This window comes from Vanacampus margaritifer, chromosome 9, assembly GCF_051991255.1.
Source record: "Vanacampus margaritifer isolate UIUO_Vmar chromosome 9, RoL_Vmar_1.0, whole genome shotgun sequence".
Lineage (NCBI taxonomy): Eukaryota > Metazoa > Chordata > Actinopteri > Syngnathiformes > Syngnathidae > Vanacampus > Vanacampus margaritifer.
Genome location: NC_135440.1, coordinates 5,225,533 through 5,248,534, shown reverse-complemented (window position 1 = coordinate 5,248,534; position 23,002 = coordinate 5,225,533). Strand labels below are relative to the sequence as shown.

Genomic DNA, 23,002 nt, shown 5'->3' with positions numbered 1-23,002 from the left:
TAGTTCTCGACTCATAAACACAATGGGTTCCAAGAGACTATTTGTAAGTCGAATTGTTTGTAAGTCGAGACTTGTTAATTTTTTTTGTTTTTAAGTTAAATATAATTAAATAGAACAAACGCTTAGAATAACAAATATGAAACTAAATAAAATGAAATTATATGCATTGGTATACTGTATAGACCTTTGCTTTCCTGGAATTTACAATATTCATTGACTGGTGTCTTGTTACTTCAAATTCAATGTAACGGGAAGCAAGTGTCATTGAATGGTAACAGCAGAAATAAGCTGGAAATTTTGTCATGGGTACAGCCCACCTTTTCAGCTCTACTGCTCATCCCACAAATATATGTTCCTAACAAATGTGACACCATTTTACTAATTTCCTCCCAAAAACATATAAATACGTTCTATTTTAAATATTTTAATTGTCCCAAAGACGTATTTATACGTTTGTTTGTTTTAAAATGTTTTTTATGCTACAGCATACAGAAGGCTTTGATGCAGCCTCTCTACTGTAACCTTGCCAGCAAGATGAATTATTGTGGTATTTGTGAGTTCACAAACTCCGGAGAATACATCTTGTACCGCTCCCGCTGATACGCTTGCAGCCGACCTTTTTTAGGTCGGACCAATCAGGCGTTGTTTAGGCAGGACGAAACCAATAAGCGCTGATGGCGGGGGGAAACAAACAAACATAACAGACGAATGGATGCTGCAATTAATTTTGTTCTCGCAGAATTACTCACCGTTTCCTTGTTAAATTTGAACAGTGAGAGGCGTTTCGTGCAATTTTATCTGGTAAAGATGTTCGTGCTTTCAAGGCAAAACGGCAGCCCCCTGAGATGAATAAAAACGGGTGAATTTTTCTTCTTAATTCATATTTCACAAACACAATATTAATCAAAACTAGAAAAATTCCCGCGGAAATTTTGAATGGGACTGCTGACTCTTTGGTAATGAGCTGAACAGTTTAAAATTTAAACCACTGGAATCGCTCAAGAAATGTGGACGTTAACCATAATCAACATCAACTAAAAGTATCTCACTGTCCCTGAAAATGTATTTTAAAAAATGTAAATGAGCTGAACATTTTAAAATTTAAATGACTGGAATCGGTCAAGAAATGTGGAAGTTAACCATAATCTAAAAATATGTCACTGTCACTTTAAGAGCACATACATTTTTGACTTGGAGACGTCACGCGCCCCACATTGCATTGAGATCGCATGAGAGAAGCACCCCTTGTACAAAAGCCTCTCACGACTTAACGGTTGAAGATACAGATTCAAGAAATGGCTCGTTAGAACGGCAAGGGTTTGGGGAACACGAGCATGTTCTCATTTTCTTAATCGGATAAAAAATGACCAAATGAGAGCAGGTTGAAAACTTATGATTTATCAGAAATGGAGAGAGGAAGGCGCCTGAAATTAACATGTACAAGACAGGCGAATTAGTCCGACTTCTCTTGCTTAAGGTGAAAATAAAGGTACTAAATGACACCTTAGCCAAATAAAAGTTAGTTTGTCTGAAAGAAGACACTCGTGACTACAAAATGTGAGAATTTGACGTCTAGTGACAAAAGATCGTTGCCATGGTGACGAGTTGAAGTGACGTCACGCACCCACATTGCATTGAGATTGAATGAGAGAAGCACCCCTTCAACAAAAGCCTCTCGCGACTTAACGGTTGAAGATACAGATTCAAGAAAGGGCTCGTTAGAACGGCAAGGGTTTGGGGAACACGAGCATGTTCTCATTTTCTTAATCGGATAAAAAATGACCAAATGAGAGCAGGTTGAAAACTTATGATTTATCAGAAATGGAGAGAGGAAGGCGCCTGAAATTAACATGTACAAGACAGGCGAATTAGTCCGACTTCTCTTGCTTAAGGTGAAAATAAAGGTACTAAATGACACCTTAGCCAAATAAAAGTTAGTTTGTCTGAAAGAAGACACTCGTGACTACAAAATGTGAGAATTTGACGTCTAGTGACAAAAGATCGTTGCCATGGTGACGAGTTGAAGTGACGTCACGCACCCACATTGCATTGAGATTGAATGAGAGAAGCACCCCTTCAACAAAAGCCTCTCGCGACTTAACGGTTGAAGATACAGATTCAAGAAAGGGCTCGTTAGAACGGCAAGGGTTTGGGGAACACGAGCATGTTCTCATTTTCTTAATCGGATAAAAAATGACCAAATGAGAGCAGGTTGAAAACTTATGATTTATCAGAAATGGAGAGAGGAAGGCGCCTGAAATTAACATGTAAAAGACAGGCGAATTAGTCCGACTTCTCTTGCTTAAGGTGAAAATAAAGGTACTAAATGACACCTTAGCCAAATAAAAGTTAGTTTGTCTGAAAGAAGACACTCGTGACTACAAAATGTGAGAATTTGACGTCTAGTGACAAAAGATTGTGGCAGTGGTGACGAGTTGAAGTGAAATTTTTTCTAATACATTATTTGGTTCCCGGCACTGGATGGCTAATTAGCCAACAGAGTGTGTGAGAAAGCTAATTCAGCCACTGTCTTTGAACCCGAACAGGGGGGGGGGCTTTCATTCCTTAAAAAAGATTTTGACACTGAGCTAAAGATGGGAAAAATTCCTACAAAATGAGCTAAATTTCGTATCGGTCGGATAACGTATGCGCGCGCAGCGTGTCTTGGAAAAAGGTGCTTGAAGTGTGATTTTTTTCCCATTCATTCCTAATGGGGAGTTAATTTGGGAGTTTTTTGGGAATAGCGTCGCCATGGTAACTGGGAATTCTTAGAAAAATAATAGCGCAGCGAGTCAGATCGAGCCGCATCGTTTGATACCTCATTTGTGCCGGTGCGATGTACGGTACGGGCCGCATTTTAGCGGAAAAATCGCTGGAATAATATATAATAACTAGAAAAATTCCCGCGGAAATTTTGAATGGGACTGCTGACTCTTTGGTAATGAGCTGAACAGTTTAAAATTTAAACCACTGGAATCGCTCAAGAAATGTGGAAGTTAACCATAATCAACATCAACTAAAAGTATCTCACTGTCCCTGAAAAAGTATTTTAAAAAATGTAAATGAGCTGAACATTTTAAAATTTAAATGACTGGAATCGGTCAAGAAATGTGGAAGTTAACCATAATCTAAAAATATGTCACTGTCACTTTAAGAGCACATACATTTTTGACTTGGAGACGTCACGCGCCCCACATTCCATTGAGATCGCATGAGAGAAGCACCCCTTGTACAAAAGCCTCTCACGACTTAACGGTTGAAGATACAGATTCAAGAAATGGCTCGTTAGAACGGCAAGGGTTTGGGGAACACGAGCATGTTCTCATTTTCTTAATCGGATAAAAAATGACCAAATGAGAGCAGGTTGAAAACTTATGATTTATCAGAAATGGAGAGAGGAAGGCGCCTGAAATTAACATGTACAAGACAGGCGAATTAGTCCGACTTCTCTTGCTTAAGGTGAAAATAAAGGTACTAAATGACACCTTAGTCAAATAAAAGTTAGTTTGTCTGAAAGAAGACACTCGTGACTACAAAATGTGAGAATTTGACGTCTAGTGACAAAAGATCGTTGCCATGGTGACGAGTTGAAGTGACGTCACGCACCCACATTGCATTGAGATAGAATGAGAGAAGCACCCCTTCAACAAAAGCCTCTCGCGACTTAACGGTTGAAGATACAGATTCAAGAAAGGGCTCGTTAGAACGGCAAGGGTTTGGGGAACACGAGCATGTTCTCATTTTTTTAATCGGATGAAAAATGACCAAATGAGAGCAGGTTGAAAACTTATGATTTATTCGAAATGAAGAGGAAGAAGTCGCCCAAATTAACATGGGAGAGATAGGCGAGAGAGTCCAACTTCTACTCGCTTAAAGGGAAAATAAAGGTACTAAATGACACCTTAACCAAATAAAAGTTAGTTTGTCTGAAAGAAGACACTCGTGACTACAAAATGTGAGAATTTGACGTCTAGTGACAAAAGATTGTGGCAGTGGTGACGAGTTGAAGTGAAATTTTTTCTAATACATTATTTGGTTCCCGGCACTGGATGGCTAATTAGCCAACAGAGTGTGTGAGAAAGCTAATTCAGCCACTGTCTTTGAACCCGAACAGGGGGGGGGGCTTTCATTCCTTAAAAAAGATTTCGACACTGAGCTAAAGATGGGACAAATTCCTACAAAATGAGCTAAAATTCGTATCGGTCGGATAACGTATGCGCGCGCAGCGTGTCTTGGAAAAAGGTGCTTGAAGTGTGATTTTTTTCCCATTCATTCCCAATGGGGAGTTAATTTGGGAGTTTTTTGGGAATAGCGTCGCCAAGGTAACTGGGAATTCTTAGAAAAATAATAGCGCAGCGAGTCAGATCGAGCCGCATCGTTTGATACCTCATTTGTGCCGGTGCGATGTACGGTACGGGCCGCATTTTAGCGGAAAAATCGTGGAATAATATATAATAATAACAACAAGAAAAATAAACCACTGTCCTAGGTAGAATAACAATATGTGCCTGCTTGCTTCGCAAAGCAGTCCCATAATAATATTAACTAGAAAAATTCCCGCGGAAATTTTGAATGGGACTGCTGACTCTTTGGTAATGAGCTGAACAGTTTAAAATTTAAACCACTGGAATCGCTCAAGAAATGTGGACGTTAACCATAATCAACATCAACTAAAAGTATCTCACTGTCCCTGAAAATGTATTTTAAAAAATGTAAATGAGCTGAACATTTTAAAATTTAAATGACTGGAATCGGTCAAGAAATGTGGAAGTTAACCATAATCTAAAAATATGTCACTGTCACTTTAAGAGCACATACATTTTTGACTTGGAGACGTCACGCGCCCCACATTGCATTGAGATCGCATGAGAGAAGCACCCCTTGTACAAAAGCCTCTCACGACTTAACGGTTGAAGATACAGATTCAAGAAATGGCTCGTTAGAACGGCAAGGGTTTGGGGAACACGAGCATGTTCTCATTTTCTTAATCGGATAAAAAATGACCAAATGAGAGCAGGTTGAAAACTTATGATTTATCAGAAATGGAGAGAGGAAGGCGCCTGAAATTAACATGTACAAGACAGGCGAATTAGTCCGACTTCTCTTGCTTAAGGTGAAAATAAAGGTACTAAATGACACCTTAGCCAAATAAAAGTTAGTTTGTCTGAAAGAAGACACTCGTGACTACAAAATGTGAGAATTTGACGTCTAGTGACAAAAGATCGTTGCCATGGTGACGAGTTGAAGTGACGTCACGCACCCACATTGCATTGAGATTGAATGAGAGAAGCACCCCTTCAACAAAAGCCTCTCGCGACTTAACGGTTGAAGATACAGATTCAAGAAAGGGCTCGTTAGAACGGCAAGGGTTTGGGGAACACGAGCATGTTCTCATTTTCTTAATCGGATAAAAAATGACCAAATGAGAGCAGGTTGAAAACTTATGATTTATCAGAAATGGAGAGAGGAAGGCGCCTGAAATTAACATGTAAAAGACAGGCGAATTAGTCCGACTTCTCTTGCTTAAGGTGAAAATAAAGGTACTAAATGACACCTTAGCCAAATAAAAGTTAGTTTGTCTGAAAGAAGACACTCGTGACTACAAAATGTGAGAATTTGACGTCTAGTGACAAAAGATTGTGGCAGTGGTGACGAGTTGAAGTGAAATTTTTTCTAATACATTATTTGGTTCCCGGCACTGGATGGCTAATTAGCCAACAGAGTGTGTGAGAAAGCTAATTCAGCCACTGTCTTTGAACCCGAACAGGGGGGGGGGCTTTCATTCCTTAAAAAAGATTTTGACACTGAGCTAAAGATGGGAAAAATTCCTACAAAATGAGCTAAATTTCGTATCGGTCGGATAACGTATGCGCGCGCAGCGTGTCTTGGAAAAAGGTGCTTGAAGTGTGATTTTTTTCCCATTCATTCCTAATGGGGAGTTAATTTGGGAGTTTTTTGGGAATAGCGTCGCCATGGTAACTGGGAATTCTTAGAAAAATAATAGCGCAGCGAGTCAGATCGAGCCGCATCGTTTGATACCTCATTTGTGCCGGTGCGATGTACGGTACGGGCCGCATTTTAGCGGAAAAATCGCTGGAATAATATATAATAATAATATTAACTAGAAAAATTCCCGCGGAAATTTTGAATGGGACTGCTGACTCTTTGGTAATGAGCTGAACAGTTTAAAATTTAAACCACTGGAATCGCTCAAGAAATGTGGAAGTTAACCATAATCAACATCAACTAAAAGTATCTCACTGTCCCTGAAAAAGTATTTTAAAAAATGTAAATGAGCTGAACATTTTAAAATTTAAATGACTGGAATCGGTCAAGAAATGTGGAAGTTAACCATAATCTAAAAATATGTCACTGTCACTTTAAGAGCACATACATTTTTGACTTGGAGACGTCACGCGCCCCACATTCCATTGAGATTGCATGAGAGAAGCACCCCTTGTACAAAAGCCTCTCACGACTTAACGGTTGAAGATACAGATTCAAGAAATGGCTCGTTAGAACGGCAAGGGTTTGGGGAACACGAGCATGTTCTCATTTTCTTAATCGGATAAAAAATGACCAAATGAGAGCAGGTTGAAAACTTATGATTTATCAGAAATGGAGAGAGGAAGGCGCCTGAAATTAACATGTACAAGACAGGCGAATTAGTCCGACTTCTCTTGCTTAAGGTGAAAATAAAGGTACTAAATGACACCTTAGTCAAATAAAAGTTAGTTTGTCTGAAAGAAGACACTCGTGACTACAAAATGTGAGAATTTGACGTCTAGTGACAAAAGATCGTTGCCATGGTGACGAGTTGAAGTGACGTCACGCACCCACATTGCATTGAGATAGAATGAGAGAAGCACCCCTTCAACAAAAGCCTCTCGCGACTTAACGGTTGAAGATACAGATTCAAGAAAGGGCTCGTTAGAACGGCAAGGGTTTGGGGAACACGAGCATGTTCTCATTTTTTTAATCGGATGAAAAATGACCAAATGAGAGCAGGTTGAAAACTTATGATTTATTCGAAATGAAGAGGAAGAAGTCGCCCAAATTAACATGGGAGAGATAGGCGAGAGAGTCCAACTTCTACTCGCTTAAAGGGAAAATAAAGGTACTAAATGACACCTTAACCAAATAAAAGTTAGTTTGTCTGAAAGAAGACACTCGTGACTACAAAATGTGAGAATTTGACGTCTAGTGACAAAAGATTGTGGCAGTGGTGACGAGTTGAAGTGAAATTTTTTCTAATACATTATTTGGTTCCCGGCACTGGATGGCTAATTAGCCAACAGAGTGTGTGAGAAAGCTAATTCAGCCACTGTCTTTGAACCCGAACAGGGGGGGGGGCTTTCATTCCTTAAAAAAGATTTCGACACTGAGCTAAAGATGGGACAAATTCCTACAAAATGAGCTAAAATTCGTATCGGTCGGATAACGTATGCGCGCGCAGCGTGTCTTGGAAAAAGGTGCTTGAAGTGTGATTTTTTTCCCATTCATTCCCAATGGGGAGTTAATTTGGGAGTTTTTTGGGAATAGCGTCGCCAAGGTAACTGGGAATTCTTAGAAAAATAATAGCGCAGCGAGTCAGATCGAGCCGCATCGTTTGATACCTCATTTGTGCCGGTGCGATGTACGGTACGGGCCGCATTTTAGCGGAAAAATCGCTGGAATAATATATAATAACTAGAAAAATTCCCGCGGAAATTTTGAATGGGACTGCTGACTCTTTGGTAATGAGCTGAACAGTTTAAAATTTAAACCACTGGAATCGCTCAAGAAATGTGGAAGTTAACCATAATCAACATCAACTAAAAGTATCTCACTGTCCCTGAAAAAGTATTTTAAAAAATGTAAATGAGCTGAACATTTTAAAATTTAAATGACTGGAATCGGTCAAGAAATGTGGAAGTTAACCATAATCTAAAAATATGTCACTGTCACTTTAAGAGCACATACATTTTTGACTTGGAGACGTCACGCGCCCCACATTCCATTGAGATCGCATGAGAGAAGCACCCCTTGTACAAAAGCCTCTCACGACTTAACGGTTGAAGATACAGATTCAAGAAATGGCTCGTTAGAACGGCAAGGGTTTGGGGAACACGAGCATGTTCTCATTTTCTTAATCGGATAAAAAATGACCAAATGAGAGCAGGTTGAAAACTTATGATTTATCAGAAATGGAGAGAGGAAGGCGCCTGAAATTAACATGTACAAGACAGGCGAATTAGTCCGACTTCTCTTGCTTAAGGTGAAAATAAAGGTACTAAATGACACCTTAGTCAAATAAAAGTTAGTTTGTCTGAAAGAAGACACTCGTGACTACAAAATGTGAGAATTTGACGTCTAGTGACAAAAGATCGTTGCCATGGTGACGAGTTGAAGTGACGTCACGCACCCACATTGCATTGAGATAGAATGAGAGAAGCACCCCTTCAACAAAAGCCTCTCGCGACTTAACGGTTGAAGATACAGATTCAAGAAAGGGCTCGTTAGAACGGCAAGGGTTTGGGGAACACGAGCATGTTCTCATTTTTTTAATCGGATGAAAAATGACCAAATGAGAGCAGGTTGAAAACTTATGATTTATTCGAAATGAAGAGGAAGAAGTCGCCCAAATTAACATGGGAGAGATAGGCGAGAGAGTCCAACTTCTACTCGCTTAAAGGGAAAATAAAGGTACTAAATGACACCTTAACCAAATAAAAGTTAGTTTGTCTGAAAGAAGACACTCGTGACTACAAAATGTGAGAATTTGACGTCTAGTGACAAAAGATTGTGGCAGTGGTGACGAGTTGAAGTGAAATTTTTTCTAATACATTATTTGGTTCCCGGCACTGGATGGCTAATTAGCCAACAGAGTGTGTGAGAAAGCTAATTCAGCCACTGTCTTTGAACCCGAACAGGGGGGGGGGCTTTCATTCCTTAAAAAAGATTTCGACACTGAGCTAAAGATGGGACAAATTCCTACAAAATGAGCTAAAATTCGTATCGGTCGGATAACGTATGCGCGCGCAGCGTGTCTTGGAAAAAGGTGCTTGAAGTGTGATTTTTTTCCCATTCATTCCCAATGGGGAGTTAATTTGGGAGTTTTTTGGGAATAGCGTCGCCAAGGTAACTGGGAATTCTTAGAAAAATAATAGCGCAGCGAGTCAGATCGAGCCGCATCGTTTGATACCTCATTTGTGCCGGTGCGATGTACGGTACGGGCCGCATTTTAGCGGAAAAATCGTGGAATAATATATAATAATAACAACAAGAAAAATAAACCACTGTCCTAGGTAGAATAACAATATGTGCCTGCTTGCTTCGCAAAGCAGTCCCATAATAATATTAACAACAAAAATAAACCACTGTCCTAGGTAGAATAACAATATGTGCCTGCTTGCTTCGCAAGCAGTCCCATAACAAGAAAAATAAACCACTGTCCTAGGTAGAATAACAATATGTGCCTGCTTGCTTCGCAAAGCAGTCCCATAACAACAAAAATAAACCACTGTCCTAGGTAGAATAACAATATGTGCCTGCTTGCTCCGCAAGCAGTCCCATAATGACATATTTAGACTAGTGGGGACGCATAGAACATATTGTAAAGACATTTTTTTTTACTTGACTTTAAGAACAGATAGGTGTGAGGATTAATGCTTTTTCTCCCAGTGACTCTCTTGACTCCCAAAACAAAAAACATTCATAAAAAAAGTATTCCCAGTTTTAAGTGAAAGCAGCTCACCTGACTCCTTGAACTGTGTTCTGTTCTAGACCAACTGGCCCAGGAGACCAGGCTTTCCAAGACCGAGGTGGACTGCTGGTTTTCTGAGCGCAGGGCCCTGAGGGACAACATGGAGAAGGCCTTGCTCAGCATGACCTCCAAGAACACAGACGACAAAGGCGACAGGCCGGGGGTGCTGCTCAATGGTTCCTCTCATCGCGAGCAGGACGGCAAAATGCTCCAATCATCAGCTGTCCCACCGTTCCTCTCTTCTTCGTCATCATCCTCATCTTCCCCTCCTGTGCTCGCGGCCTCCTCCCCTTATCCTCCAACCTTGTCTGCCTCTGCATCTCCTCCCATCCTTAATTCATCCTCCTCCTCTTCTCCGCATCCTCCCGTCCTCTCTCTGTCGACGAGCCCGGCTCCCATCCCAAGTGGCTCACTCACTCTACTGAGAGAGGTAACAATTGATACACTGACTGTCTTAAATCATGTTTAAAGTTGTAACAAAGACAAAATATCTCATTTTTAGGTGCATTGCTAATGATAATGAAATGAATTGAGTTTTGTAGCTTGTGACTAGAAATGTAATAGTTGTCTTTTTTTTGTATACATGCTGTGGTCTAAGTGACTAATCAGAAGGTGTTTTAATAGTAGTGTTTATTGGTATTATGTAATGGGATTCAGATTACAAGTATACTCAACAAAAATATAAATGCTCCCATTTTTTATGAGATGAACTCAAATATCAAAAATCCACATACACAATATCAGCATTTCTCTCAAATAGTGTACACAAACCAATCTAAGGCCCCGTCCAGATGCAAGCAAAGCCGGCTTGTAATCAGTCAATCAGTCAGTACATCGTAAACGGATCATAGAGGAAAACATAGAGGATAAATACACAATTTTAGAAAGCTTCACTTGTCCTTTTTTAACAACTGTTTTTTTCTCACTCACTCACCCAAACACACACACACAAACATGGTCTCCCGGGTGGGGAAGCAAATTCATGCTGCATGTTTTTTCTTCTTTTTTGACAACTTGAGGTATGTATGACATAAAACGATCACACACGAACGCGGATCTGGAGAAATATGCAAATTAAAGTTTTGGGAAACCTAGGTTTTTAACGAAAAAAATCCCCACGGACGTGTGGATGACAGGGCAAACTGCAGAAAAATATCTCTCGTTTGCAAAACCCCCGGCTAGAACATGTAAACAGGGCCTTAGACTGCCCATAATAAAAGGCCAGTCTTAAAGGTGCAGTTTTATTTTATTGGGGGAATGTCTGGGGACTGAAGCATGTGTTGCTAAGCTGTTTACATTTTTATTGTTAAAAATGCTAAAATCACTTTCAACCAGCCTGTGATATTCAAAGTAGCAGAGATCTCCGTCCATAACTGTGCCATCTTCACCACGTCATGGTACGACATATATCTTGTATCACAGCTCGGGACACGAAAACACCGCCTTAATAACCGCTATTTCATTTTCTGTGTGCCGTTTTTAATGTACATCTCCGCAAATACCTTTTACTGTTGTTACCCTCAAATCACCCCCCAACCCCACCACCATCTCTCCTATTGAATGTGCCAAGTTGTCACAATGTCCTGCCGCCGATTTCTCAGTTAAAGTGTGTCACACGTAAGCCACCTTCTCATGGTTGTAGAGCTTATTCTGCCACCTGCTGTCTATTTGCATGAACAAGAGTGCAGTTTTGTGAGAGTGCAGCACAGATTTATTGTATATTCTGGTTGAGAAGTAAATCAAATGAAATAGCTTTCTTATATGTGACGTTTTTGTTTTCCTCCTTTGATGTGTCTTGGCAGATGTTCTGTCGGACCCAATGGCCAACACCCGAGGAGTACAGCCAGCTGGAAGGGCAAACGAGCCTGGGCCGCACTGACATTGTCCGCTGGTTTAAGGAACATCGCTCGGCTCTGAAGAACGGTGAGACCTTGGACTGGTTGGAAGCCTACCAGAGCCAAAAAGAAGAGCAGAAATCTGGACAAGAGCAGAACGGAGACAAACAACAAAGTGTATCACTGGAAGGAAAAGGTTTGTTCCAGATGATCATTATGTCACACTTTGTCTAGTTTTCATGTTTAACTCCAGAAACTTTGATGTAGTGGACGAAGCTGGTGAGAAGAAAGCAGCAGCTTCATCTATGGAGAACTCCAAGCTGTCCAATCCAGACACAGTACAGTGGTTGACTGAAAAACTTAATCACAGTGTGTCGGACCTGAGCCAGGCCAGGCTGGACCAGACCAGCTCTAGCATTTCTGAAAAGGGGAGGTGGGTGTCTCATGCTGTTAAAAAAACAAAATACTGTAAATATTTCTCAATTCACACCATTCAAACTGCCTACACTTACATCTATCAACATTACTAAAAGAAAATTGCTGTGTCATGATTGACACCGTCAGTATCTAAAGTTCTCTCTGATGGTGCATGAAGTCATATTTATTATTGCATCAGCTCTCAGTTTCACAGACATTTAAACTCCCAGAATATACACAACTTCATGCATCTGGCTGTGTTGAAATTGGTGCATTATGTTTTTGGAAGGTGGGTTCAGGTGACGGTGGCTGTGGGTGAAGAGAGTGAGGGAGGATTACAAAGACAGAGACTGGCAGCAGATGCTGATGTTTTGACTATGGAGCAACCTGGGAAGATCACTGGCTGATGATTGGTAAGTACATTTAGTTTATTATACATTGATCATTTGAATTGACCAAACAAAACAAAGATACAAATTGTGTTTGGTAGATTATTTATTTGTTGTAACAAGGCTTGTTTTATTTCCCCTCTCCAATAAATGTCATACTGGTAAAGCCTGTTTAGTTGTTTTTCATTTGCAAAGAACATACATTGTTTGGATGAGTAAATGAGTATTGGCATTGTGTCCATACAGCTTGTTCTGCTACCATGATTGGATGATACATTGCTATTGGTATACTCGATGATTCAAGTCTTATCAGTAACATGGACGAAACAAAACATATTGGCACTAATGGAAATAAACAGGCTTTGCGATGTTATATACACGCATGAAAGGAAAACCCATAGTGGTCACAGAAGCAACTTGAATCTGGCTAAATGAATTAATAAGAATTTTATGAAAATAACCAATGAAAATCAAATGTTGCCTTTGAATTGTGGCTCAACAGAATTATATATATATATTTAAACTAATGAAATGGACCAGGACAAAAATAACAACCCATACAAAAGATTGAAAATAATTTGACCGTAGGAACCAAAGTATGTCGTCTAATTGGCATCACAGTTGTCTTCAAACTTGTAATCAGTCAGTTGGCCTATTTAAAGGGTGGTAGGTTGCCACTTTGCTGTTGGGTGACATGGTGTGTGCCACACTAAACATGGATCAGATGAAGCGAAGGAGAGAGTTGTCTCAGGAGATTAGAAAGAAAATGAGCCACAAAACCATCTCCAATCCAAGCAGTTTGATGTTCCTGTGACTGTGGTTGCCATTGGGAATTTTGTGAGTTTCAGAATAGGCATCGATGTATATCGTTCTCCAGCCACTATGGGAGGAGCAACCTTCTATGGAGCATGGCGGCGACAGCGATGCTGCAGTGGAAAGCGAGCCGGCATGCTAGTCAATATTTGAAAGCATGGATTTCTGCCCCCTTTGACGTATAGGAATGCATGGCCGCATGTCAATAGCACATTATATATGTGTCATACATAATATATGCGTATAACCTTTTAGCCTACTATTTGCTATAGTTTATCAACAATTAAGTTTAAAAGAACATCCTTAAACATCACCTTATCCTTGTTTGAGAAGTACACGACTGTGTGCACCATGTGGTGCAGCTATGAAGGATCTAAACAAGAAGTGACTGCTGCCATCTTGGCTTCAGCGCTTTCCTACTTTTCAGTAGATTTCACGCAGAGAGGAGTTTATCCTCTTATGACCCGCACCAGAAATTACTGCCTATGATTGGCTGCGGCCATGAATGGTGGACTGGGCCTTTAAAATGCCGCAGCTGCAGCCTCATCCACCCAGGAAGTTATTTGTGTCTAATTAACTGTGATTGGTCCATTTAATGGACAGTTTGACGGCATGGCGTGATGTGAGTTGCACTACGCCGTCATTAGTGTGTGCACGCAACACACACACACACACACACACACACACACACACACACACACACACACACACACACACACATTATGTTAGTGGGGGGCAGGCAGCACTGCCATTTCAGTTAATGATGATGTCATGTTGCCTGTAGCATTAGTGTGTCAGTGACTGGCACTGTTGAAGAGAACGTTTGTTATACATTTTCTGGCTATTATAGTAGAGGGTGGGGTAACTAGTGCCAATTTTACTTAAGTGTCTTTTAAGCAAGAGGATTACAGGAATGCCTCCAACTTAAATATGTTCATATAGTTTAGGATGTTGTGCATCCCTGGGAACAATCACTTTGGATCTTCAATAAACTTTGAGAAATATAGCTTTAAAAAAAGTGTTTTTGTGGCAAAACTTGCTGCTATTGTGGGGTAGGTTGTGCCATTAGTCAGAACTCAGTAGGGTAAATTGTGACATTGATAACTGGAGTAAAAAAAAAAAAAAAAAAAGATTGTTTCAATCTCAAAAATGATCATGCTATATAAAAGGAAGACAAATTCAACACACAAAAGTTTTTTTCTTTTTCTTTTTTTCCTGTTCAGCCTTTTTATCTTCTCTTTCTTTGTGAGTCTTCTCCAACTCCATCTTCTCAGGTGTGTCAGTCACAATTTTATTTTTTTTACATTTCTGTTCTTTCTTTCTGTGGATTTTGGCAAGGGAAAAATAACTTCTGAAGACACATAACCCAAGTGAGCAGAACAACAACATAGATTTGTCAGTGCTCGGTAGGGTAAGCCTAAGCCTTTTTTTTTGTATCCCTTTATATGTTTTTATTGCCATCCTGCAGATTTTTATCTCCTTTCCAACCTGACGTATGGTCTTCCCCTCTGTCACTTCTCTTTCCAACTCCTCAAGAGGAGTTAAAACCCTGTCTGTCTTCCTTTTGTATCTGGTGGCATGATGAATTTTGGTCAAAAAGGAAGAATGACACATACTTTTCGTGGTCAAATGCAAGAATACAATTTACAATAACAATAAAATACAATAAAGTAATATAGAGTAAATAAACACAATTTAGGCCATTGGCACAACTTAACCCAGGTCTTTTAGCACAAATTACCCCAAACCCACCATTTTGAAGAAGAAAAAAAATGCATTCACCAGCTGTTTTAAGCCAGCGTCATGCTAACCATATAGACTCAGCATAGCTTACTAAACATGTGTGAACTGTTTTCAAAGTTATCTATAATTGTTAAAACACAGCCATCAAAAAACCTTAATCATATAAGTTTTACTTTGGAGGGCAAAAAATGTTTCTGTAATTTATATGTGCTTATCTCTCAAGCTATTTGTCTCCCTTTTTTACCGGATGAGCAAAATGGATGTCTCTTCAAAAATACTGTATGTGGTCACATGACTAACTTCTTCTATGGTTTTCTAAATAACGGGTGGAACTACTTGCCCCTTGGCATAAATTACCCCACTCTCCCCTATTGCAACATTAGGTTATTTTACTTTTTCACCCTCAAATGTTATTTGTGGGAAAATAATGAATAATGGCCCAAACTTACTGTACAGAGTCCTTCAGCATTTTTGGTTCAAGTCAATCAGCAGTGATGAAATCCACAAATTTGCTTGTGGGCTCACTTCCTGTTTGTGTCTCATTTCTCTTCTAGATGATGTGAATCCATTCACAAAGGTCACGTACAAGATGCCAAAAGAAAGTGGAAGCAGGGATGTATCGCCATGCTTGTAGTGTGGTCACAAAGCAGAGTGGACGTCTGCCCGCGTTTCGCCCGATGTGTGCTGCAGATGCGCATGTGGAGGAGTGCCAAAGCTGGACTTAAATCTTTTCTTTTTTTTTAAGAAGTATCCTTGTAAATATTTTTCTGTATTGCTCATAAAATAAGTTGTACAGTTTTGATGGAAGGGAATGTTTTTTTTTTTTTTTTTTTTTTTAAAGACTTGTGCCCAATAGTGTTGTTTAAAGCTTGAAGTGTAAAATAGCTGTTTATTTGCTGAAAATCAATCCTATTTTGGAAGAAAATTGAACCTGCTTTCTGCTCAGTAGGAGTACTCTTTTTTTTTTTTTTTTTTTTTTTTTTATGGACTTGTATTACTTTAAGGCTTTCTTGTGCTCGGCCGCTTCAACTCCAGCTGGAATTTTACTCAGCTCCTTGTAAAAGGAGTCTTGGACAATGTTCTCGAAGGGAAGTGAGAGAGAATGGATTGTGGGAGTGCAAGCTTGGCCTTCGGTGTTGGGGACATTTGCCACAAAAAGCCATGTGCAGAACTGCATAAGGCCAATGAATGATAGAATGCACTAACTTGTATCTTTTTGAATCAGCTGGTGTGCTCCTGCATCAGCACCTGAGGCAATAACAGTGCAGAATGTTCTTCTTTCTGTTCTATTCATGTTTAATCTCATAGTCTGTCTGATCGCACCATGCTGCCTTTTCAGGTCTTTCTGCTTCAACTGATGGTTAATTTTGATGGAAAAACAAAACTTGGGACTATTTTTGACTGAACGTTGGGGACATTCATTAATGGCAATTAAACAAGTAAAGCCGTTTCAAGTGTGACTCTTGTTCAGCTGTGAAATGTGAACGTTTCATCCGCTTTCACCTGTTTTTTTGTCTTCTCAATTGAGTTGGGGGATTTTAGTTCATTCTAGTTAACGTTCAAACAAGGTCAAATGTCTTTTTTTTAAGTGAAAGATCAAACCTGTGTTTGCTGCCTTAGAATCAAACTTTTTTTTAGCTTCTACTCAAGATTTAAAGAGATGTTGCATTTTGTTTTGTCTTATTGCATCCTCATGCCTCATTCGAGATAGAGTTACTTCTATATGATAACGCTGGTTTGAAAAGCAGAATGAACATGTTTCCGCTGCTTCAGTTTCATGTACAAGCATATTCTGGCTTCTGGTTGGCTTTTCAGCAATACTGCCTGCATTTTCATTTTCTACTTTCGATCTGCTCTAACTCAATGAATACGTAATGCTGGTCTTAGTCTTCATGCATTAAAACCTGGAGATTGTTCAACTGTCTGCTTACTCAAGAACAATTGTTTTATGAGAAATGAGTTGAGATTGCTGCGGGGTGGTTTAAAGTACCGGTCCTTGGTTCAAATCTGAGTTTGCAGCGGAATTTAATTTAGCTTCTCTAAGCTTTAGAATGAATGCACTTGTCCAACTGTTTCACTACTTATTGCACAACTTATTTTCTAACTAGGAGCTTGAATGACAAAATTGGTGGGACATTTGTTCCATGAATTGCACTTTTTAATTTGGTGGGACATTTATTCCATGAATTGCACTTTTTAATTCAAATTATTTAAGCAGCCGTCTTCACGTGCTGTTCACATTTTGACATCATGAGACTAAGGCAGTACACCCTTGACAATTTCTTGTTTGATTCATGGACTAAAGATCCGATGGGATTTTTGCTATTCAGCTTCTTAGACAACAGGTTTGTTAGAATTTCTCCCTAGAAGTGTGTAATGCAACCAGGGACCCAGCAGAGAATTTGTGGCCCCATGGGGAAAAATGAGGGTGAAATAACCCACTCAAACTAGATCATCTTTTCAGTCACTTGTATTTACAAAAAAAAAAAAAAAGTGGTAATAGTAAATCTGTACCACCAACACCCACAACAATTCTTGGGTTTGCCATGTCTGCTACACACAAGCATTCATCCAGCATGATGGTGATCCCCAAAGTCATATTATACACAAACTGAGAGGGTGGAGATATGAAGAACCAAAATCACCTAACTATGGGATGTGTAGTTTCTCTCAACCTGACTTTTCTGTCAAAGGGTGACATAAGGCAGTAAACAAAAATAGGAGATGAATAATCACATAAAAAAAAAAATCATGTTGAAAGTTATCAAAACAGCGTTCCTACTGTACGTTGGGAGTTAAAATGCTTGCGACCTTTACTTTTCACTTGTCAGACTTAAATGAACTAATTCCTTAATCAAAGTGAAGATGCAAACATTTGAACCGAAGTGCAGATTCTGAAAGTAGGCGATGGGTGGCGCTTGTCATCTCTTATTAATCCCCCAAACGGAAGCCTTGGCCCCAGTTGTAACGTCCGCCGCCACCCCCGCCGCCGCCTCCTCCTCCTGCCTGCTCCTGAGGCGCTGGTCTTCGAGGAGGAGGGGCTCCGAAGCCTGACACCCCTCCTCTCCTGGTAGGGAGCAGCTGATACCTGTGGAGGAGGATTACAATTACATCTAATAAAAAAAAAAAAAAGTAACGTTTAGCAGGTATAACACCCCCATTGATATACACTTACCAGCTTTAAGATTATTACCACTTGCAATATATATAAATATGTCCAATGCAAGAGCAGTATCAATTACAAAGACATTTTCTCAATTGCATTTCATTTGTAATTCTAATTCAATTATACATCCTTTTGGGTGGAGTCAATTCAAATTCATCCATTGAAGTGAATTCTGAATTTTGCACAGCCCCGAATCTCACTAGATTGTGCAATTTACAACATTATTTTTGGCCTGTCATTCATCAGCGCCGATGTACGCCCTTCCGCCATCGTAATTTTTTTCAAGCCGTACCAAACTTTTTTCTTCAGGATTTTGCCTTTTATTTTTATACATGTTCAAAATTTCTTCATTAAAACTGTTATCATCAGTCTGTCTTTTTAACCACACTTCTGCCATCACTTCATCGACACCATTTTAGGACTGACAGAGGTGGACATTCCGTTAGTCCGTCAATCGTCAACAAAATGGGCGTCTGTCAGTGACTGACAGAAGGACAGTCCCATCAGTGCTGACAGAATGCCCACTTCTGCAACTAACCTAACCTATACTCATTTACACTCCTTTAATAATCCACCTAAAACATGTCATTGCTTTTCAGCTTTTAAGAGATCCATTTAATATCCAGAAATAAAACTGAAGGTCCGAGTGACTTGGAAATAATATTTTCTTTGAATCTGTGCCGTTCAATACATAATAGCACTTACAAGAACTGTGGCGTAGACAGAAAGGAGCGTCCTCCTAGGTCCATGGGATATTTGAACATGAGAAAGAAGTAGAGGTGACCCACCAGGTTCCCAATGAGCTCATTTACAAACCTGCAACAAAACAGTTGACAAGCAGGTCGTCGTGTAAATAATGATAAACACACAAATATAATTACTTTTTTATGTCTCTTGGACAGGTTGTACTGTTTGTGGAATTCAAGTAAAAAATGTTCTTTACAATAATAGGTTCTATATGCGGCCCCACTGGTCTAAACACGGTATTCTTGTTATATTGCATTTGTGGAATATGAATTAAGCAGCAAAATCCATTTTATCCATCTCCATGGGCGACCGATTTTTTTTGTGTGTGTTTTTTTTTTTACATTTATTGAACATAGAAGAATAATTTACATGAATCACATAATAAAATAAAATTACAATTATCGGCGGGAAAAAACAAACCAAATTTTTTTTTTTATAATTCTGCATGGATATTAATTATCAAATGACATTTCTTGTTTATTACAAATTTAAGAAACATAAAATAATTGTAAATTTCAATCAAAAATAATTTGAATAAAAGGTTTCAAGTTTTTAAATTTTCATTCATGAATTATGGATATAAAATTTCCCCAATAAAACTTACAAACTAACCAATGGGTGGCCATTTTGCCACTTGCTGCCGGCTGAAAATGACAAATTTTGCTCAGGGCTCAGGCAACAACCAATCAAAGCTCACCTGTTTTATGAAGCTGCGCTGTGATTGGTTGTAACCTGAGACGTGAGCAACATTGATGTCAACTTCAGTCGACAGCAAGTGACAAAATGGCCGCCCCCGGAGATGGATAAATACAAGTGGATTTTGCCGGTTAACTCATACTCCACGAACTCAACATGAATCAGAATGTCATGTTAAGACTAGTGTGGGCGCATAGAACATATAAATGAATAATTTTTTTTATTTGACTTCCTCTTTCTAAGTGCAGTTTGTTGCTCTGTACTAGTGCATGTGCAATGACAAATTTCCATTTATTCCATTACTTACGAGCCTCCAATGATGAAGTTGAAGATCAAAATGACCCACGGCAGATAATGTGCCTAGACAGAGCATACATGGACCATTAACACCGTGGCTATGGATTTGCTGCACACGTTTAGCAAGAGTGTTCATAAATAAATGCATGGATGTGATGTGTTCTAAGATGTTACCTTGAATCTTGTTCCAAACCAGAAAGACACAATCGTGTCTTTATTGAATTGAGCCCAGATGTACAGTACAGACATGATCAACGGGATCATCAGCAGCTATAAACAAAAGCAACACATTGTAAGCATCCAGACAAACATCGTTAACATTCTTTTCTGGTAACACTCGGGTCTCATCATGACAGTCTAGTGACTTCATGGCGTTTCAACTAGTTGCCTGGCAACCGCATCGCTAGCTGTCGTGTCACACTTTGCATGCACACGTGAGCACAATACAGCAGATATCAGCTTTCTAAACAAATCTACACAACCTGTTCAATTACATTTTTTTGTGATGTAAAAAAATTTAACTCAATTTCAAACTTCTTACACATTTACTGTTAATCTTGTAACATGTACAACCTGATAGCGTAAATATGCACATTCTCCAACTAATACTCCAACACGCCACTAGCATTCAATTTCACACTTTTCTGTATGAAAACACTCTTTCCCCCCCAGAAAACTTGCGACGACATCCAGCGATTACGATTCATCGTTGGGGTGAAGCGAGTGTGCACAGCGCCTTTCAGGTCTGGATTCTGGCAAGGCCATTCCAAAATCTGCATCTTTTTCTGGTGATGATTTTGTTAATATAGGTGTGTGTTTTACATTTCTCTTCATCTTTCTATCAGGAGCCTGAAGGTTTTGTGTTTACACTGACTAGAATTTGCAACTATTCATAATTCTACCCCATTTTCACCTTTGGTTTCATCAACCAAAACAAAGTTTTCCACGTGTTTGGGAGAGTTCAAGTTAGAGCTGAGCGATATGGCCAAAAAATACAATTTCTATTTTTTACAGTCATTCAGGACGATTACAATTTTAATCAATTTTAATCTAATAAACCCAACAAAAATGTATTTAAAGGTTTCATTTATTCAAAAATAATTCCTGTGCAAAATGTTCAGACAACAATATGGTATACTGATTCTAAATCAGTTTTAACATAAACTTAACATTCATAGTTTGTGCTTAAATGCCACAATTAAGTAGTTGGTAGCTGTTGTAAACATGTCTTGTAAACCACCCATCCAGCATTCTGCCACTTGTGCAATATTACAACTCACAATAATAGTTGGATATAACAAAAGATAGGAATAACAGCTTTTAATAATCCAGAAGACAAAATTTGATTTCACGATTTTGCAAATTTTCAACGATTCGATTTCTAAAATGACAATTAATTGAATTAATTAGATTTATTGCCCAGCCCTAGTTCAAGTGTGTGTGTTTTCCCAAAAATGCAGTCAGGCTTGTCTTGCTATATACTAAACAGCCAATACTTGTCATCAATTCCTGACTTTTTCACAATGCTTACCTGCATGTCCATAAGCAGCCCAGTTATCTACAACCAGAGTCAAGGACAGCAACTTCAAGACTCACTTTGGTCGCAGCTGGAGACTTTTGGATGGAAAGGAGGTTGTCACTCGTAATCCTATCACTCAAGCCCACTTTCACATGCACATATTCTACTTCCCCTTTGTCAAAGCAGCTAAATTGCATGTTGTCTTGTAAAGAGTCAACACTAATAAAACTTTTTTTTCTTTTTAAATAAATAAACACTGGCTAGAATGACTGTGTAGAGGTTTGGAGATACTCTGGCTGCATATGAAGTTAAAAAAAATATTTAAGAATGAAGGAAAGGATACAACAATGCAGATCCAGTTGAAGAGGAGCATGAAGACGTAGTCAGCTGGTCGCCCATCAAACGCTCCTAAAAAACACAAAACATTAAGATGCATGACACACACATAAAATCATAACTGTGTGTGTGGATGTAAGATGTCTCACCAGTCTCTAAGCGGGTTGAGTAATTGTAGAGGAAATATAGGTTGACTAGGAACAGGAAGCCGGTATTGGGATACACTGGGAAATACAGGGTGGCGGTCACTGGTCTCCACAGCTAAAAATAGAACAGGTACATCTAATAGAAATGTAGTCCAACTCTAAACAAACTGCTTTGACAGGAGACAGTCTTAAGAAAGTATTTTCCACATCATCATTATCAAGACTGCACACACACAAACACACCCACCCACTGGGTAAATAAAATCATTTAGATTAGAAAGTGTATTTTATATATATCATTGCCTTGGATTGTCCACTTTCAGTAGCATCTAATATTTATCGAATTTAAAGTACGCTGTTGAGGTCTATCAAGAGTGGGAAACATTTTATTATCAATGGTTGTAATCTGACATAATAAATAATTCGTGATTTTCAGTAAAAACATTTAAAACGGCTATTGAGACTTTAAATTTAGGACGTGTTTTGTTGTTTTCTTTTATTGTACACACATTGCATTTTAAGCAAAAACTCAAATGTGTGTTGTTATTTGTTTGCCTGCAAGGTATCCGGAAGTCTTAAATTAGCCCCTACGTCGCAGGCGATGATTGGCTGACTTTCGCTTGGCCTGTTGAGTGAGCCAAGCTAGCCACCTGCTAACACCCCAATATTTTTGTAAACACAAACATTAAAACATTCACTTGGATCTCTTAAGCCAAACCCAAGAAAGACTTACGTGTAATCTTCTTAAGAACAAATCTGGCCTCAGTGCAAGGTTCCTGGGATCAATCAAACCTAGTTTCCCTATAAGGGGAACAGCAATCGAGGCAGCAAACCAGCCCCTGGTGATGAGGGGGATGCTTTTGAACCAGTCTCCGATATCAGACATATTATCATAGAATTATTTCAGCGTGCTAACCATAAAGTTCAAAATCTGATTATAAATCAAGTGAATTATCCCGATTGCGCCAGCGCTCATAAAGTGTTTGATCGGTACCACTTCAAAAAGTTTACATGACGTGGCTAATCACAAACGGCTAGCTATGCTTGTTAGCACTAGTGAGGATCAGGACATCCTCATCCGGTCAAGATTTTCAAAATACATTATGAGTTGTAAATCACCCATTACCCAACTATTAAATTACTGTATATATTT

At 39.2% G+C, this 23,002-nt stretch overlaps 2 protein-coding genes across 5 annotated transcripts in view; one reads left to right on the top strand and one right to left on the bottom strand.

The window, feature by feature from the left end:
* The window catches only part of zhx2a (zinc fingers and homeoboxes 2a), a 48,849-nt gene extending 31,988 nt beyond the window's left edge, over positions 1-16,861 (top strand). For all 4 annotated transcript variants that reach the window (XM_077575197.1, XM_077575200.1, XM_077575199.1 and 1 more), the window contains 5 exons: positions 9,766-10,175; positions 11,548-11,776; positions 11,848-12,013; positions 12,287-12,410; positions 15,497-16,861. In XM_077575197.1, the coding sequence (XP_077431323.1) occupies positions 9,766-10,175; positions 11,548-11,776; positions 11,848-12,013; positions 12,287-12,404 (923 nt within the window). In that variant the 3' untranslated portion in view covers positions 12,405-12,410; positions 15,497-16,861. The remainder of the gene's footprint in view (positions 1-9,765; positions 10,176-11,547; positions 11,777-11,847; positions 12,014-12,286; positions 12,411-15,496) is intronic.
* Positions 16,862-17,397: 536 nt separating this feature from the next.
* On the bottom strand, positions 17,398-22,912 carry derl1 (derlin 1). The gene is made up of 8 exons (XM_077576746.1): positions 22,583-22,912; positions 21,853-21,964; positions 21,711-21,775; positions 21,380-21,406; positions 20,023-20,118; positions 19,859-19,911; positions 18,814-18,924; positions 17,398-18,030 (listed from the first exon to the last, which is right to left on the bottom strand). Exons 1-8 carry the CDS (start codon positions 22,733-22,735, stop codon positions 17,874-17,876), a joined length of 774 nt encoding a protein of 257 aa, XP_077432872.1. The 5' UTR covers positions 22,736-22,912; the 3' UTR covers positions 17,398-17,873.
* Positions 22,913-23,002: the final 90 nt, after the last annotated feature.